Source organism: Mobula hypostoma, chromosome 15 (genome assembly GCF_963921235.1).
Source record: "Mobula hypostoma chromosome 15, sMobHyp1.1, whole genome shotgun sequence".
Lineage (NCBI taxonomy): Eukaryota > Metazoa > Chordata > Chondrichthyes > Myliobatiformes > Myliobatidae > Mobula > Mobula hypostoma.
The window spans coordinates 50,897,027-50,916,486 of NC_086111.1; the positions used below are offsets into that span (position 1 = coordinate 50,897,027).

The 19,460-nt window shown below is 41.9% G+C and overlaps 1 protein-coding gene across 2 annotated transcripts in view; it reads left to right on the plus strand.

Annotated features, from left to right (window-relative positions):
* Window positions 1–48: 48 nt before the first annotated feature.
* LOC134356829 (peroxisomal acyl-coenzyme A oxidase 2-like) overlaps window positions 49–19,460 on the plus strand; it is a 42,146-nt gene continuing 22,734 nt past the window's right edge. Inside the window, exons 1-6 of one of the 2 annotated variants that reach the window (XM_063068003.1) lie at window positions 49–432; window positions 3,742–3,904; window positions 14,496–14,650; window positions 16,629–16,736; window positions 17,444–17,563; window positions 18,852–18,967. In XM_063068003.1, the coding sequence (XP_062924073.1) occupies window positions 177–432; window positions 3,742–3,904; window positions 14,496–14,650; window positions 16,629–16,736; window positions 17,444–17,563; window positions 18,852–18,967 (918 nt within the window). In that variant the 5' untranslated portion in view covers window positions 49–176. Of the gene's footprint in view, window positions 433–452; window positions 750–3,741; window positions 3,905–14,495; window positions 14,651–16,628; window positions 16,737–17,443; window positions 17,564–18,851; window positions 18,968–19,460 lie in introns of those variants that run through there. The other variant, XM_063068004.1, reaches the window with a different exon arrangement.

Below are 19,460 nucleotides of genomic sequence, written 5' to 3' on the forward strand. Positions count from 1 at the left end.
CATATAATTTTAAAATAAAAATATCTAAATTTGTTATGGGAACGTGACTTCCCTCGAAAGTAATACTTCGCGCTCAGCGAATAACAAAATAGTTTACAGCCTGCTCAAAAATCTTGCAAACTTTCCTTACTGTAAGAGAATTGACAATTGATTGACAGTGGAACCAGCCAATAGGCATGGTAATAAGACGGAGCGCTCGGCCACTGGTTGGTTGGTCGGTCGGAGGGCTGCGTCTGAGGGGAGACGGACTCCGCAAAGTCTCCTGGGGCTTGGAGAGTGTTCAGGGCGCAGTCGGCATGTGGAACGAGTCGGTGTTCGGAGCTGTCAATCCGGACATTGACAGCGAGCGGAAAGCCTCCTCATTCGACGTGGAGAAGCTGGTGAATGTTCTGGATGGGGGCGCAGACCGTACGCGCATTCGGAGATCTGTGGGTGAGTGCCGCCCGACCAGCACTCGCCCGTCGTCAATTACTTCCCGGGTTGAAGGTTGACAGCCAAACATAAATCCTGAAAAGAAAACACACCTCAGCAAACCAGGCTGTTCGGTCAACATCCATTTTCCAGGCCTCTCTTTGTAACGTGATGCCCGAAATATCTTTTGTGCATTGGTGGTTTGTCATTGAAGGGTCTCGGCCTGAAACGTCGACTGTACCTCTTCCTAGAGATGCTGCCTGGCCTGCTGCGTTCACCAAGCAACTTTGATGTGTGTTGCTTGAAATTCCAGCATTTGCAGATTTCCTCGTGTGTTGGTGGGTTGTCATTGATAGCTTTCATTGATTCTGTGGTATTTCTTTGTTCTACTGTGAATGCATGCAAAAAATGAAGCTCGGGATAGTAGATGGTGACATATGCGCCATTTAATGAGCAAATGAGAAACTTACGCCCTCTACTGTAGTAAATTCCAAAAATTCCTTCTGAGCAAAATCAGAATCAGGCTTATTATCACTAACGTAATGTGAAATTTGTAGCAGCAGTACTGAATAAGACATCAAAAAAATTACTATAATTACAGGAAAAAATAGTGCAAAAGATGAATAATGAGGCAGTGTTCATAGATTCTTCAGAAATCTGACGGGGAGAAAACTTCCTAAAACATTGAGTGTGGATCTTAAGGCTCACGTACCTCCTGCCTGATAGCAGTAACATGAAGTTTGTAATATTTTTCCTTGGAGCAGAGGAGGCCACAAAGATCATAGGTGCATAGATTAATAATCTACCAAAATTCTCTGGAAACTAGAGATCCCAGAGGATTTTTTAAATTTGTTTATCAGTGGAGGCTGAGCCAACATTTAATTGTCAATCCTTAATGGTGAAGGAAGTCACTTGCATTTCCAAGTTAGGATGGTGCATGGCTTGGAGGACAACTCCAGGCTGTGGTGTTCCCATGCCTTTGCTCCCTTGTCCTAGCTGGTAATAGTTTGAGTTTGGAATGTGTTGTCGAAGGAATTTTGGTGAATTACTGAGTGAGTGAGGGCCTCTGTCGGTCAGAATTGACAATGGATATTGCATCCTAGCTGTCCAGATACGCAAACCCAGACAGTACGATATAGAGAGCAAGCTGTTGCCCACGCAACAAGCTCCCCTCTCCACGCATCTGAAGAACCCAAAGAAACTGCAGAGACTGATACAGTTTGGCACTAGCAGTGTCGCAGGAGTTGCCAGTCAACATTGAACTCAATGTACGACTGCCTTAGGGACTCCAGCTCTGGATTTTTCCCTCATGGTTTACTCCCGAAGCCTTCCCCATGAGTGGGTATAGGTTTGAAATCAGTGTTTTCCTTCCCCTAGATGAGCAGCCAACCATGGCTGGTGAGTCCCACCTGCCCGAAGCGACAGGTTTTAAGGCACCAGTAGCCTGCCTTTGCCCCTTCTCCTGTCAGTAGACACAGTTCTACCGGGCTTAGTAGATAAGCCACACGTGATACCCAGGATCTGGACTTGGTTGTCAGAGGTTTTTTGAGGCACACGCAATTGGAAGCATGTAATGGGTAGTGGGAGCTTGTTCCCAATACCACCCCCAGCTATAACAACCTTAAGGAACCATAGAGAGGGTACAAAACACTTCTACAATGCCTCAGTGGTGGAGTGAGTGAAGGAGTTGATATGGTGCACACTAAGTGAGCTGCCCCATCCTGTACGGTGTTGAGATTCTTGAATGTATAAGTAAAATGAGTGAACAAAATGTTAATACCTATAGTATAAAGTGGGAACATTTGGAAGTAAGAATGAAGAAATATTTTTAGTTTGAAAAAGTGAGCTCAATGAATGAAGTACAAAGTTAGTATGCTGATTCAGCAAGTAATTCGGAAGGCTAATGGAATGTCTGCATTTACTGCAAAAGGCGTGAGAGTAAAAGTAGGGAAGGTTGATGCAGTTTTACAGAGCGTTGGTGAAATGTCATCTGGAGTACTACATTTAACTTTCAGATCCATGTTTAAAGAATAACATACTTGAGTGAAGACAGTGCAAAGTGGGTTCATTAGATCAATGCATCAGAAGAAGGAGTTAGCATCAGAAACATTGAGCAAAACGGGGCCTATGCTATTTTGTGTTTAGAAAATTGAAAAGTGGGAATTGACAGAGTAGACATTGAGAGGATTTTTCCCCTGGTATTTGCATGTTGAAGTAGGGTGCATTTTTTCGGAATAAGCTTTCACCCATTGGAGATGGATTTGAAAAGAATCTATTTCGGTCATTAGAAAGGCTGGAAATACTCAGCAGGTCAGGCAGCATCTGTGGAAAAAGAAAATGAGTTAAAATTCAACTGGAAGACACTTTGTTGTGTCTGAATGTTCTCCAGATCTTGCTGCTTCCAGACACGGGTTTCTTCTTTTTCTGAGAAATTGCAAATAAAATCAAACATTACAATCATAAGTAAACACCCCAACTTTTGTACGTATTTGGGCAATGCAAACTATACCAGCATTTATTGGCCCTGAACTGACTAGCTCACTAGACTATTTCACAGACCAGTTAAGAAAAATGTATACCTCTGGTTATGGGTCACATATATTGCTCAACGGAGATTATTCAGCTTTGTCTATTGGACTTTGCAGATCAGGTCAAGTTCCAGCAATCCTGCTACATTTAGATGGAGATAGTGGTGGACAATTGAGCAGGTTATGGGAGATGAAAAATCTCAGAACAAACCCATCCTCAATAATGGCGGAGCCCGGCATGCAAGTACAAAGTCTAGGCTGAAACACTTAGCCAGAAGTGCCAAATTGATAATCCTTAGTTTCTCTTGATTCTGTGCCATCAGTGAAGTCAGTTTTCAGACAATTCATCTCATGGCATGTGAAGCGAACAAACGCTTGGGAACATTGGATACTGCATAGGTTCCGGGGGCAGGCAACATCCACTCTATAATGCTGAAGACCAGAGCTTAGGGACTTACAGTGCCTCCAGCCCACCCGTACAATTCAGATCACGTATCAGTTACTAACTAAGCTACTCTGAAAGCACCTCTCAAACTTCTGACTTTCACAACCATGAAGATCATAACATTCATCCATTGTAGTTTACATATCCACTTCACTTCCTGTAATCTACAATCATGATCACTTACTATGCAGATGTCTTTATTGTAAAGCTGAAACTCTGATGTCTGTTTTCTATAAAGTGAGTTCTACTTGCACTACGAAAGCTACTTGTACAAAATTTAATCTAAATTCAAAAAGGAACTTCAAATGAAATAAAATATTGTATTTTAAATCCAGAATTTTTTCTTTGTTTTATTAGGGAGAATCATTAATAATGATCCTGTTTTCAGTCAAGAAAATCAGTATTTCTTGACACCTACTGAGCGATATGAGGCTGCTGTAAAAGCATCTATACACCTGTATCGGAAGATTAAAGAATTAGACTGGACAGATGATGGGCCAGAAATCCAGTTTGCTGTCAGGTAATTTTTTTTTTAATGCATTTTGGTTCTACTCTTTTGTTTTCTTCAGGAGATCTTTTGAAGAAGTTTTTTTTTCCTCCACCACTACATCCTTTCATACTCGGCTGACTCCAACTCTGGAGTAAGAGACGTTTAGGTAAAAAAACGGCAAGTGCTGGAAGTCTGACATAAAAAAACAAATGCTGAACACGTGCAACAGTTCAGGTAGTATCTGTGGAAAGAGATTCATTCTTCTCCAAACTTTCTCTACATATGGTTCATCAAATTATTCAAAGGAATTGTACCTGGTGCTCCAGGTGTGTTCTCACCTGTATAGTAAAAGCAAGACTTTTCCGGTGTTGCATTCCAATCTACTTCCACCAAAACACAGCATTCAATTTGTTTTCCTAATTAGAAACATAGAAAACCTACAGCACAATGCAGGCCCTTCGGCCCACAAAGCTGTGCCGAACATGTCCCTACCTTAGAACTACCTAGGCTTTACCCATAGTCCTCTATTTTTCTAAGCTCCATGTAGCCATCCAGGAGTCTCTTAAAATAACCTATTGTTTCCGCCTCCACCACCACCACCAGCAACCCATTCCACGCACTCACCACTCTCTGCAGAAAAAAACTTACCCCGACATCTCCTCTGTACCTACTTCCAAGCACCTTAAAACTGTGCCCTCTCGTGCTAGCCATTTCAGCCCTAGGGAAAAGCCTCTGACTATCCACACAATCAATGCCTCTCATTATCTTGTATACCTCTACTAGGTCGCCTCTCATCCTCCGTCACTCAAAGGAGAAAAGGCCAAGTTCACTCAACCTATTCTCATAAGGCATGCTCCCCAATCCAGGCAACATCCTTGTAAATCTTCTCTGCACCCTTTCTATGGTTTTCACGTCCTTGCTGTAGTGAGGCGATCAGAATTGAGCACAGTACTCCAAGTGGGATCTGACCAGGGTCCTATAGAGCAGCAACATTACCTCTTGGCTCTTAAACTCAATCCCACGATTGATGAAGGCCAATGCACCATATGCCTTCTTAACCACAGAGTCAACCAACGTAGCAGCTTTGAGTGTCTGATGGGCTCAGACCCCAAGATCCCTCTGATCCTCCACACTGCCAAGAGTCTTACCGTTTACTTTTACCGCTGTACCATTGAGAGCATACTCACCAACTACATCTCAGTGTGATATGGCAATTGTCCCGTATCAGACCGCAAAGCACTCCAGCGTGTGGTGAAAACTGCCCAGTGGATTATCGGCACCCAATTGCTCACCATTGAGAACATCTACCATAAATGCTGCCTGGGCAGGGCGAAAAGCATTTTCAGGGATGCATCTCACCCTAACCATGGACTTTTTACTCTCCTCCCATCCGGTAGGCGCTACAGGAGCCTCTGCTCCCGCACCAGCAGGCACAGGAAGAGCTTCTTTCCTGAGGCTGTGATACTGCTGAACCTCTCATCACAGTGCTAAGCAGTATTGCATCTGTATTGTACTGTCTCTGTACTTTTATATTTGTGTGGTGTAGCACATTTTTTATTCACAGTTATTTTGTAAATAACACTATTCTTTGCATTTCTGGTCAGGTGCTAAATGCATTTCATTGGCTTTGTATCTGTACTCGGCAAAATGACAATAAGGTTGAATCTAATCTAATCTAATCTAATTAATGCTATATTCTGCCATCATATTTGACCTACCAAAATGAACCACCTCACACTTAACTGAGTTGAACTCCATCTGCCACTTCTCAGCCCAGTTTTGCATCCTATCAATGTCCCGTTGTAACCTTTGACAGCCCTCCACACTGTCCACAACACCCCTAACCTTCGTGTCATCAGCAATTTTACTAACCCATCCTTCCATTTCCTCATCCAGGTCATTTTTAAAAATCACAAGGATTAGGGGTCCCAGAATAGAACCCTGAGACACACACTGGTCACTGGCCTCCATGCAGAATATGACCCATCTATAACCACTGTTTGCCTTCTGTGGGCAAGCCAGTTCTGGATCCACAAAGAAATGTCCCCTTGGATCCCATGCCTCCTTACTTTCTTAATAAACCTTGCATGGGGTACCTTATCAAATGCCTTGCTAAAATCCATGTACACTACATCTATGGCTCTACCTTCATCAATATGTTCTGTCACATCCTCAAAAAATTCAATCAGGCTCGAAAGGCACAACCTGCTTTTGACAAAATTATGCTGACTATTCCTAATCATATTATGCCTCTCCAAATGTTCATAAATCCTGCCTCTCAGGATCTTCTTCATCAGCTTACCAACCACTGAAGTAAGACTCACTAGCCTATAATTTCCTGGGCTATCCCTACTCCCTTTCTTAAATAAGGGAACAATATCTGCAACCCTCCAATCATCCGGAACCTCTCCTGTTCTCATTGATGATGCAAAGATCATTGCCAGAGGCTCAGCAATCTCCTCCTTCGCTTCCCACAGTAGCCTGGGGTACATCCCGTCCGGTCCTGATGACTTAGCCATCTTGATGCTTTCCAAAAGCTCCAGCACATCCTCTTCCTTAATATCTACATGCTCAAACTTTTCAGTCCACGGCAAGTCATCCCTACAATCGCCAAGATCCTTTTCCATAGTGAGTACTGAAGCAAAGTATTCATTAAGTACCTCCACTATTTCCTCCAGTTCTGTACATACTTTTCCACTGTCACACTTGATTGGTCCTATTCTCTCACGTCTTATCCTCTTGCATACTTGTAGAATGCCTTGGGGTTTTCCTTATTCCTGTCTGCCAAGGCCTTCTCATGGCCCCTTCTGGCTCTCCTAATTTCATTCTTAAGCTCCTTCCTGCTAGCCTTAATCTTCTAGATTCCTATCATTACCTAGTTTTTTGAACCTTTCGTAACTTCTTTTCTTCCTGACTAGATTTACAACAGCCTCTGTACGCCATGGATCTTATACCCTACCATCCTTTCCATGTCTTGTTGGAACATACATACTCAGAACCCCACACAAATATCCCCCGAACATTTGCCATATTTCTTCCGTGCATTTCCCTGTGAACCTCTGTTTCCAATTTATGCTCCCAAGTTCCTGCCTGATAGCCTTATATTTCCCCTTACTCCAATTAAACATTTCCCCTATCTTGTCTGTTCCTATCCCTCTCCAACGCTGTGGTAAAGGATGTAGAATTGTGGTCACTATTTCCAAAATGCTCTCCCACTGAGAGACCTGACACCTGACCAGGTTCATTTCCCAATACCAGATCAAATACAGCCTCTCCTCTTGTAGGCTTACCTACAAGAAACCTTCCTGAACACACCTAACAAACTCTACCCCATCTAAACCCCTCACTCTAGGGAGATGCCTGTCAATATTTGGAAAATTAAAACCTCCCACCACAACAACCCTGTTATTATTACTCTTTTCCAGAATCTGTCTCCCATCTGCTCCTTGATGTCCCTGTAACTATTGGATGGTCTATAAAAAAATATCCAGAGTTATTGACCCCTTACTATTCCTAACTTCCACCCTCAGAGACTTTGTAGACAACCTCTCCATGACTTCCTCCTTTTCTACAGCTGTGACACTATCTCTGATCAACAGTGCCATGCCCCCACCTCTTTTGCCTCCCTCGCTATCCTTTCTGAAACATCTAAAGCCTAGCACTTGAAGTAGCCATTCCTGCTCTTGTACCAACCTAGTCTCTGTAATGGCCACAACGTCATAGCTCCAAGTGCTGATCCACACTCTAAGCTCATCAACTTTATTCATAATACTCTTCGCATTAAAATAGACACATCTCAAACCATCAGTCTGAGCGCGTTCCTTCTCTATCACCCGCCTATCCTCCCTTTCACACTGTCTCCAAGCTTTCTCTATTTGTGAGCCAACGGCCTCTTCCTCTATCTCTTCAGTTCAGTTCCCACCCCCCAGCAATTCTAGTTTAAACTCTCCCCAATAGCCTTAGCAAACCTTCCTGCCAGGATATTGGTCCCCTTCGGATTCAAGTGTAACTGTCCTTTTTGTACAGGTCACACCTGCCCCCAGAAGAGGTCCCAATGATCCAGAAATCTGAATCCCTGCCCCCTGCTCCAATCCCTCAGCCATGCATTTATCGTCCACCTCATTCTATTCCTATACTCACTGTCACGTGGCACAGGCAGTAATCCCAAGATTACTACCTTTGAGGTCCTGCTTCTCAACTTCTTTCCTAACTCCCGGTGATCTGTTTTCAGGACCTCCTCCCTTTTTCTATCTATGTCGTTGGTACCAATATGTACCATGACCTCTGGCTGTTCTCCTTCCCACTTCAAGATATCATGGACGTGATCAGAAACATCCTGGACCCTGGCACCTGGGAGGCAGACTACCATCTGCGTTTCTTTCCTGCATCCACAGAATCGCCTATCTGACCCCCTAACTATAGAGTCCCCTATCACTGCTGCCATCCTCTTCCTTTTCCTACCCTTCTGAGCCACAGGGCGAGACTCTGTGCCAGAGGCGTGACCCCTGTTGCTTCCCCCAGGTAGGCCATCCCCCCCCAACAGTACTCAAACAGGAGTACTTATTATTAAGGGAGGGACAGCCACTGGGGTACTCTCTAGCACCTGCTTCTTGCCCTTCCCTCTCCTGACTGTTACCCACTTCTCTGTCTCCTGTGGTCCCGGGGTGACTACCTGCCTATAGCTCCCCTCTGTCACCTCCTCACTCTCCCTGACCAGACGAAGGTCATTGAGTTGCAGTTCCGGTTCCCTAATGCAGTTTCTCAGGAGCTGCAGCTCGACACACCTGGTGCAGATGTGGTCTTCCGGGACTTTCATCTAACTTTGATTCATACATAGCGGCACGTAATTCTATCTGCATAACAGATTTCTTTAGGTTCTCCATTTAAACAAAATCCTGTTTTTATTCTTTCTTCCTACCAAGGCAAATAAACTACTATCTCTGCAATAATTCAAATTTCAAAAACTGCAGATACCAAAAGTCTGAAATAAGAGCCAAAAATGCTGGAAGCTCGCAGCATGTCAGGTAGCATGTGAGGAAAGAGAAACAGTGAACATTGCGGGCCTGAAATGCTTGTCAAAATTGGGAAAGAGAAAATAATTTCCAGTAGAAAGAAATAGGAAGGGGAATGCATAGAATAAAGGGAATATATCGGAAACAGTGAGACTAGATGGGTAAATGTGGCAGCTTGAAGTGCATTATGCCTCTCAGTCTGGTGTGTTCATAATGGCAGGGGTGTGGAACGTGCCCAGAGGCCAGTTTTCCATATTGGAAAGAAAATATTGAGTGAAAGTCACAGATGAATGTCTGCCGGAAATATTCAGTTCTAATAGAGACAGAAAGGAAAAGCACATTGGAGAATTCCATCTTGATTCCGGAAGATGGTAGGTGACATGTTGATCCTGAGCATTGTATTGGGCCTCAGAGACCAACGAGGTCTCAGACAGATATGACAAAGTGAGTGTTAGATGGAGAATTAAATTTGCAGGCAATATGGAGTTGTGAGTCACCTTTGAGTCTGAGAGAAGGTGCTTGGCAAAATGATCACCCAGTCTTTGCTGCAAAATGCCCACCAACTCTTATCCTCAACCTGTTTTTTAGGCAAAATGCCCACCAGCTCTATCCTCAACCTGTTTTTTAGGCAATGCATGAGATACAGGATGTGTCTGCAGAAAAGAAATACCTTTTTTTGAACTTTTAATTAATTGTTTTTATTTATTAATATATTGTTTTAATTTATATTTTAAGTTTTTACTCACAAGAATTAAAATGTAATATTCTACGTATTTCATATATAAGGAAATGTCTTTGGTATAAAAAAAATTGGAAACTTAATTTGTGTCTCCCAGCTAAAAGTGAAGGTCAGGGCTCCACCCTCAGCTTTTCCTCCTTTCTACCTCTTTATTCCTCATCTCTCCTCTAATATATCTCCCAGAACATCCATCAGTTTTTGACTCAAGGGAAATGTTAGTCCTATTTACCCTCAATTTTATGCACTGCATTTGGCCTTGTAAATGTCAACTACCTACTCTCCAATCCTTCTCCAGTGCATCCACATAATTTGATCAGAATTGTACACGGTGTTGAACCTGAAGCTAAATTAGTTCTAACACAACCTCCTTGGCAAATATAGAAATGTATAATGCCTGCATTTTAAATTACTTTATTGAATTGTTCTGCTACCTTTAAGAATCCATGGAAAGTAATCAAATTACCACTCATGTAATGATACAATCAAGAGAAGGGAAGATCAGAATCCAGCATTCTATTCAGTTTTGAGATGCAAAGTGAGTGAGCTGAAGGACCAGTGAGTAATCAGAAAACAAACAGATACAAAACTAAATGTGAAATCTGTTATTCACAGTAAAACAAATCTGAAGCAGGGACAGTGATCTAAGCAGATGTTTACATTCATCCAAGAGATCTGGTGGGACTGTGATTGTCTTATTTGAAAAATGACATACCTTATGGTGCAGGAGCCAGAATTGCACTAAGGAATCAATCTATCAGGCTAAAATGCCAAGGGTAGAGCTTAATTCTGTAATGATCTGACTTGGGAAGAATCCTACTAAGTGATCTGCCAGTATACTATATCAAACCAAGTATCTTAATTCTATAATGGCTGTCTTAATTGCTTTTGGCATTAACCTTCCAAGTTATTTTTAATATGAATCTGGTCTGTTCTCATCATTGATTCCTTCTTAATTCTGCATTTAAAATGTTTTATTTTCTGCTAATGTTGAGTTTTAGAAGCAGAAGGATACACTTTTATGCAGAAATTTCAAGGCAAGCCTATAATTTGAAGTAACAACCAATGGTAAAAACAGCTACTGTACTGTATATCCAGACATCAGAGGGAACTGCCAATATGTAAATATCAATAAGCTACTATATGTGTATATAATAAAGCACAAGCTAATGGCAAATGGCGTGGCCAAGTGGTTAAGGCGTTCATCTAGTGATTTGAAGGTTGCTAGTTTGAGCCTTGGCTGAGGCAGCATGTGTGTCCTTGAGCAAGGCACTTAACCACACATTGCTCTGCAATGACACCATTGCCAAGCTGTATGGGTCCTAATGCCCTTCCCTTGGACAACATCGGTGGCGTGGAGAGGGGAGACTTGCAGCATGGGCAACTGCTGGTCTTCCATACAACCAGGGCCGGATTTAGTGGGCCTGGGGCCCCTGCCGATACCTGCTGTACCAAGCAAAAAAAAGGCAAGAACAAGAGCAAAGGTCGTACTGGTCTAAATATCAAAGCTGTGGACCAAGACATTGGTTTAGTACAATACGTAGGCTATAAACTTACAGGCCTTAAGAGGGAGGACAGAAAGTAATGCAGATTCTTAGTTTGAAGGACAGCATTTAAAGCACTCAAAAATTGACCTAGGCTTAGTTGGCTTAGTAAAGTTATGAGGGAGACGAAGTATGATGTACCCAAACTTAAATCATTATTTAGCTATTGCTGCACATACCATAGGCCTTATTTCTCAAACAAAGCCAAAGCATTTTTATCGAGGTATTTTTCTCAACTGTGTGTTCTGAGAAAGTAAAATGGAAATGAGAGACAAAAAGGCCAAGAGAGATGGCGCTATGGCAAACTAGGAAACTTGACAATACTCCAACAATCTTTTTGAAAAATGAGATCTAGCACATAATAACCTATTGCTGTGCTGTGTGGCTTGCAGAGTAAAGACCACTTATTACTTACTATTAGCCTATTGCCACAAAAACAGGAACAGCACTGACACACAAGCCTAGATAGTTACGAAGTTTTTTAAAATTAAAGCCTAGTTCTTCTGGATTTCTTTGCAGCAAAGTCCTTGATCAGATCACTAAAATCCAGTTTCTGAAAAAGATCACTTTCAAGTGACATCAGAGTAAGATGATTCAGCTTGTCCTGTCCCATTGTGGATCTGAGCCTATTTTTCACTTGCTTGAGCTTGGAGAAGGATCGCTCACCACTTGCATTTGTGACAGGGAGAGTCAGGTAAAGTCTCAAAGCAATGCTTACATTTGGGAAGATGACCTGCAGGTTTTTTCTCTGAGGAAGCATAAAAACTCTGTTGTGGATGAAATATCTTTGTCACTTACAAATTCCCTGAAATGGACAATCTCCTCCACAAAGTCTAACTCCAGGTCAGCTGAATATCTGCTTTAGAGTTCAGATGCTCTCTTGCGCAGATCTTGTACAGAGAGAGAAGGGATATTGTTTAGGATGCCAAATGTGTTGTTAAGGTCATTATATGATGCAAATCTGCAATCAATTTCTGCAAGTAATCTATCCATCACGACCAAAAAAACAGTAGCTGAGAATTTTTCTCTGGCTGACAAGCCAGCATCAGCTGTTGTGGATTCACCCAGACAGGATTTACGTTTTCTTTGTCATTGGGTGTCTTCTTTGTACACTTGTGAGACTGTTGGAGACATTGTTTTAGCTTGGGTCTCAAAAATATCAAATCGATCATGCAAGCTTGCTATATATCCCTGTAGTGATCTCACCAAATTCACAGCATTACACAGGACTAGACTTACAGCTTGCAATGCAACACTTGCACTTTCAAAGTGCTGAAGAATGCAATGCCACAATTTGCTCAGAAAAGCTATCTCAAGCTTGTCCATTTTTTTGTATAGTGACCGCGCTTCATTTCTAGTTGCCACATTCTGATTAACATCATCTGCAATGCTCTTTAACAAATCTTGAATATTGGCATAATTCCCGCACACTGCCTGTGTGGCTTCTGCATGTGCAGCCCATCTAGTATTAGAGAGAGACTTCAGAGTTTCAATGCGCTTGTTCGCATTAGGTTGAAGTCCTGCAGTCACCACCTTCCACCTAGAAGTTGACTTGGAGCAGAAGTTGAACACATTCTGTACGAAGCTGGAAAAATCAGCTGTTTCAACACAACAGTTGACGTTGTTGATTCCAACGAGATTCAATGTGTGTGCTGCACATGGAACCCACTCAGCAAGTGAATTGATTTCCTTGATGTGGGATTGTAAGCCTTTGTATGCACCGGACATATTTGCAGCATTGTCATAGCACTGCCCCCTGCAGTTGCTTATGTCAATATTCATCGCTCCTGAAACTTTGAGCACAGACTCACATAAAGCCTCCCCTGTGTGGCTCTCAATGAGTAGAAATCGTAAGAATCGTTCCTGAATGTTTTCATCAGTTGACACATAACGTAAAATGAATGTGAGCTGATCTACGTGTGCAACATTTGTGCTTGAATCGATGCTAATCAAAAAGTATTTGGCCATTTTGACTTCACTGACGATCTCTGACAGAACTCGATGGCTCATGAGCTCAATAAACTCCTCACATGTTTTAGGTGAAAGATATGAAGGGGTGCCTGATACTGCATTTCCAAATTTCTGTATGTGCGCCTTCAAAAATGGGTCAAACTCACTTATTACCTGTAGAATGCCCATGTAGTTGCCATTATCAGGCCTGCCAAATATGTCACTGGAGCCTCGGATAGCCAATCCCCTCTTGACCAAAAACCACAACCGCCACCACTCTTCTTAATACATCGGTCCAGTAGACACACTCTGACTCGAACTGTTTTTGCAGTTCTGTATCTATTCTTCCGCTATCAGACGCTAGTGTAACGTAGGTTAGTATCGTTTTCCTGCAGTGTTTTCTATTTTCATGCAATCCTATGTGCTCAGCGGCATGTTTCCAGTCGTTAAAGCCAGTTTCAAAGATGGACTGACAGTTACCATCACTGAAGATGCGGCATGCAGAACAAAACACACAGCCAGTGGAAGGGGAATATAAGAGACATTGCCCATTTACGAGCTTGCGTTTGAAGTGAAATTTGGAGGAAAAAAAACTTCTCTGCTGTTAGTATACTCGTTCCGAAGCTTTGATATCCACATCCTTATTCTGGCAGGACTCCGGCCCTTTCTTAGCCCAGTATGCTCGAACTGAATCATCTAACATTTCCTTTCCCCAGCGAACAGGATCAGTGCTGTAAGGATCCTCAGTAGCGGTAACATTAACATTAATGGTGGCCCGACTTGGTTGTTCGGAGGCCTCTGTGGTTGGGAATCCCAAAGTCATGCTCCCTCCCTTTTCAATGTTAGCTGCTGACTGTGGCAAGGACGGTGGTCCTGTGTTAACGCTGGTGCTAGCGCTGGCTGTTGAACAAGTCTCCATTTGTCCACCGGTCTCAGACTGTGACAAGAGCGATGGGACTGCTGCATCATCAAGAACAGGTTTTAAAAATTCTGTCAATTTCAATGTCTTTTTTAATGCTTCTTTCTCACGGTCCTCTTTTTCTTGTTTCTTTTTCTTTTCTGTGCTCCACTCTCGTATTTTTTTTTGTCCACCATGATGATAGCTACCTATTTTGGGCCCCTCTGCAGCTCTGGCCCCTGGGCTGCAGCCCAGCCTAGCCCTGCCTAAAGTCCGGCCCTGCATACAACCTTGCCCAGGCCTGTGCCCTGGAAATCTTCCAAGGGGCAAATCCATGGTCTGATGAAACTAACGGATGCCTATAATGGCAAATAGTAATGTCAGTATATAATGTGTGATGACTTTGGTTTCTCACTAAAAAGAAACATTAAAATTCAGCATTCTTATCAGTGAATATATTTGTGCTTCTACCTGGCTTTAGGATATTAGGAAGCAACCTGGCTTTTGGAATCCACAGTGGTGTGTTTATACCAACCATTATTGGACTGGGGACTGATGCACAGATCGCTAAGTGGATTCCGCTTGCTAAGAATTACCAGATTATTGGAACTTATGCTCAAACAGAGTTAGGACATGGTAAATCAACATTTTGTTTTTCTAGTAATTTTCTAGCATTGTTTCAATTGTTTTATATTTGCCATGATGAAATCCAGCTTCAAGACATGTCAGTTTTAAATATACCATTTTAAAAAGCTGTTATGTGAAGTATTATAATTTTTTAATGCAAGCAGATCATATTGTATTGAAATCTCCATAGTTTTTGCATCCAAATCAATTCATCTTTTTAGAAGAGTTTTTGAAAAGTGACTATTATGCTTTGAAAACTGACATCAGTGGTGGGAAAAATGCTAGAATCAGTATCAAAGATGTGATAACAGCACATTTGGAAAGCGGTGAAATGATTGGACAAAGTCAGCATGGATTTGTGAAAGGAAAATCATGTCTGACGAATCTCATAGAATTTTTTGAGGATGCAACTAGTAGAGTGGATAGGGGAGAACCAGTGAATGTGGTATATTTGGATTTTCAAAAAGGCTTTTGACAAGGTCCCACACAGGAGATTAGTGTGCAAACTTAAAGCACACAGTATTGGGGGTAAGGTGTTGATGTGGATAAAGAATTAGTTGGCAGACAGGAAGCAAAGAGTGGGAATAAACGGGACCTTTTCAGAATGGCAGGCAGTGACTAGTGGGGTACCGCAAGGCTCAGTGCTGGGACCCCAGTTGTTTACAATATATATTAATGATTTAGACGAGGGAATTAATTGCAGCATCTCCAAGTTTGCGGATGACACAAAGCTGGGCGGCAGTGTTTGCTGTGAGGAGGATGCTAAGAGGATGCAGGGTGACTTGGATAGGTTAGGTGAGTGGACAAATTCATGGCAGATGCAAATTAATGTGGATAAATGTGAGGTTATCCACTTTGGTGGCAAAAACAGGAAAACAGATTATTATCTGAATGGTGGCCGATTAGGAAAAGGGGAGGTGCAACGAGACCTGGGTGTCATTATACACCAGTCATTGAAAGTGGGCATGCAGGTACAGCAGGCGGTGAAAAAGGCGAATGGTATGCTGGCATTTATAGTGAGAGGATTCAAGTACAGGAGCAGAGAGGTACTACTGCAGTTGTACAAGGCCTTGGTGAGACCACACCTGGAGTATTGTGTGCAGTTTTGGTCCCCTAATCTGAGAAAAGACATCCTTGCCATAGAGGGAGTACAAAGAAGGTTCACCAGATTGATTCCTGGGATGGCAGGACTTTCATATGATGAAAGACTGGATCGACTAGGCTTATACTCGTTGGAATTTAGAAGATTGAGGGGGGATCTTACTGAAACATATAAAATCCTAAAGGGATTGGACAGGCTAGATGCAGGAAGATTGTTCCCGATGTTGGGGAAGTCCAGAACGAGGGGTCACAGTTTGAGGATAAAGGGGAAGCCTTTTAGGACCAAGATTAGGAAAAACTTCTTCACACAGAGAGTGGTGAATCTGTGGAATTCTCTGCCACAGGAAACAATTGAGGCCAGTTCATCGGCTATATTTAAGAGAGAGTTAGATATGGCCCTTGTGGCTAAAGGGATCAGGGGGTATGGGGGGGGGAAGGCTGGTACAGGGTTCTGAGTTGGATGATCAGCCATGATCATACTGAATGGTGGTGCAGGCTCGAAGGGCCGAAGGGCCTACTCCTGCACCTATTTTCTATGTTTCTATGTTTAAAACCATTTACAAGTTCAGTTAAAGGCATTGTGTATCAGTCATTGATATTTGGCTGGTTAACATATTCATTGAGGAAGTTGGATACTCATTCTGTTTCATTTGTATCAGCATAGCTTTTTGGTTTAGGATGTTTGAATTAATCAGAGCCTCTTGCACAACCTTATATAGTCTGTTATTAACAGAATTCGACAGTGCAAAGTAGCTAATGTTGTAATAAGATGTGCACTCTGTGCAAATACAAAAACAACAGCTGAAAAGGGGTAATCAATCTTTTGCTTCCATCTGTATTCACTCAACATTTATATTCACTATTTGAATGTTCCTGTTTACTTCAGGCTCAAATCTTCGAGGTCTAGAAACAACAGCGACCTTTGACACTTCCTGCCAGGATTTTCTGCTGAACACACCCAAAATATCCTCAATAAAGTGGTGGCCTGGTGACTGTAAGCCTCTAAAATATTCATACACTAGTATTATGTTATTTGCTTCTGCCTTCTGCTAAAGTAACTCAAAATTAATATAATTTTTAATGTACAGTAATTTAATTTATAAATTTCAGGCAAACTTACAGCTTTCAAGCTTGGAGAGGAGTTTCTTGATGAACCTGCTGTCATTTGGGTTTTTTTTTTACTGTTGGCTTCAGCTGAAGATACTGGCCTATTACTGTGCCATTGAAGGAGATTGAGGCACATATGGCCAGGGCCAACAAAGCATCTCTTCAAGTAATAATGAATGATTAAGCAAAGAAGGAAACAGCAGAACGAGAGGCTAAATCAGATTCTAGTTCAGTGCAGATCTGAGGGAAAATTAAGATAAGACAGAAAGAGAGAAAGTAATAACATTTTTTCAAACCCATTAGTAATAATTGACTTAGTGAAGGAATGAAATTAAACCATTTAACCTGTTTTCTTCTGGGCCAGAGAGGTTGCCCAACATTACCACATTGATAACAGGGTACCTATACCCACAATTAACTAACATTCTGTGGTGAAGTTATTGGGCAATTAATGTGCAAATCCATCATATTTGTGAACATAATGGGACGCTAATAGTGGAAGGCATAAATTAGTCATCTTGTTCAAGGATGAATATTAGATACTCTTTTAAAATTATTAGGAAAACTTTCATATAATTTGTTTCTTACTTTCAGTGGGTAGGTCAGCGACTCATGCTGTAGTCCTGGCTCAGTTGTATACTAAGGGAGCGTGCCATGGAATGCATGCCTTTATTGTACAGATCCGCAGCCTGGTAGATCATTCCGCTTTGCCAGGTAATGTATAAAGCATTTTCCTGATGATGTGAAGATTTTTTTTAGCACAGTAAAGTTTTCTTGATTCTGGAGAAGTGCACGTTAATAAAGTACTGTTGTCATTGTTGTGCTGATACATGCAGGAAGAGGTAGACACAGTAAGACACATCTTCTGAAGCCAAGGTGGTAGTTACACATAACTGCTGGCTACTTAGACATTCATTACACAACATAGGTATGCCCTAAGCCAGAGCATGTGATCTGCTAAATATCAGAATGCTGTTCTCTAGTACTGAGCTCTTCCTGGAACTCTTGTGAGCTTACGTCCTCAGCCATACTCCATCCTTTGTATATTCATCAATCCTGTCCGAGGATTAGGGGATAATTGACCTGTGATGACCTTAATTTCCTTACAAAGTTAGTATCTAAAAGTCAGGAAAATTTCAATAATATGGCCATTCTGCAAGTTCACAATATATCAATGTCAAGCCGCTGGAGCAGGGATCCAATTGCAGACCCACTACTGTGCACACAGTGATATTAATTGAGTAACAAATCCCAAGGTGCAAACAAAGTTATGTATCTGAATTCCCTGATCTCTTTGTTCCTCCACACTCCTCAGTGCCCTACCATTTACTGTGCATGTCCTACCTTGATTTGTCCTTCCAAAGTGCAACACCTCACACTTGCCTGCATTAAGTTCCATCTGCCATTTTCTGGCCCATTTTTACAGTTGGTCCAGGTCCCTCTGCAAGCTTTGAAAGCCTTCTTCGCTGTCCACAATGCCTCCAATCTTAGTGTCATCAACAAACTTGCTGATTTACCACATTATTATCTAGATCATTGATATAGACAACAAACAGCAATAGTCCCAGCACAGATCCTTGAGGCACACCACTAGTCACAGGCCTCCAATCTGATATTAATTAAATAATTTTTGTACAAACTTCTGATTATTGCTGATTAACCTACATGGAAAAAAGTAAATTAATACATCTGTACTTGCTGTTTTATTTAAATAAAATTATGCTTGTTCATCATCAGAGAGTGTTCACTGACTCCCTCAAATGATGCTCACTGACACACAGGTCATCTCCCATATCTCTCTGCACTCTAGCAAAACCTTCTGTGAAATTACTTTGCTTTGAGCCATTTGTGTTCCTAATGACCATGTTTCCTAAATGATTATAACTTTCGCTAATTATCAAATTGTCAAGGCAGTTATCTGGGTATTTTTTGACATTCTGTGGTTAACGTAGCTTCTGTTTATGAACATAATGTATTGCTAATGTTTCTTATGTGGTTTCAGGTATCAAAGTTGGAGATATTGGTCCAAAAATGGCCTTTGAACAGGTTGACAATGGATATTTGATGATCCAAAATGTTCATGTTCCCAAGGAAAATATGCTAAGCAGATATAGTTGGGTAAATCATTATTTATAATTCTTAACTGTAATCATTCACAAATCTCTGTATATAAAATACACTATTGGTTATCATTCTAACCGATAACACTGTGTAATGTATGCCTGCAAACACCTAGACCACTCTGCAGATCGGTGTTTCCGAGAAAGCTGAAAGTATAATCTACAATTTAAAGTTTCATAAAAGTAAACATAAGCCAGCCGGTGGTGTAGTGGCATCAGCACCGGACTTCAAGGCAAATGGTCCCAGGTTCAAATCCGGCTGGCTCATTGTGCTGGGTTGTGTGTCAAGCGAGCAACTTGCCCTCATAAAAAAAGTCAAACACTACAGAAACAGGAACCAGTTAACCGCTACAGAAACAGGTAAAATGCTGCCCGATGCGTCACAAGGCACGAAAAGGAACACAGACTAGTAGAAAGAGAAACTGTGACAGCAGAAAACTTCCAGATTTAATTGAACTGCATAGCCAGTCCTTGGGTTTTCAAGAAATCCG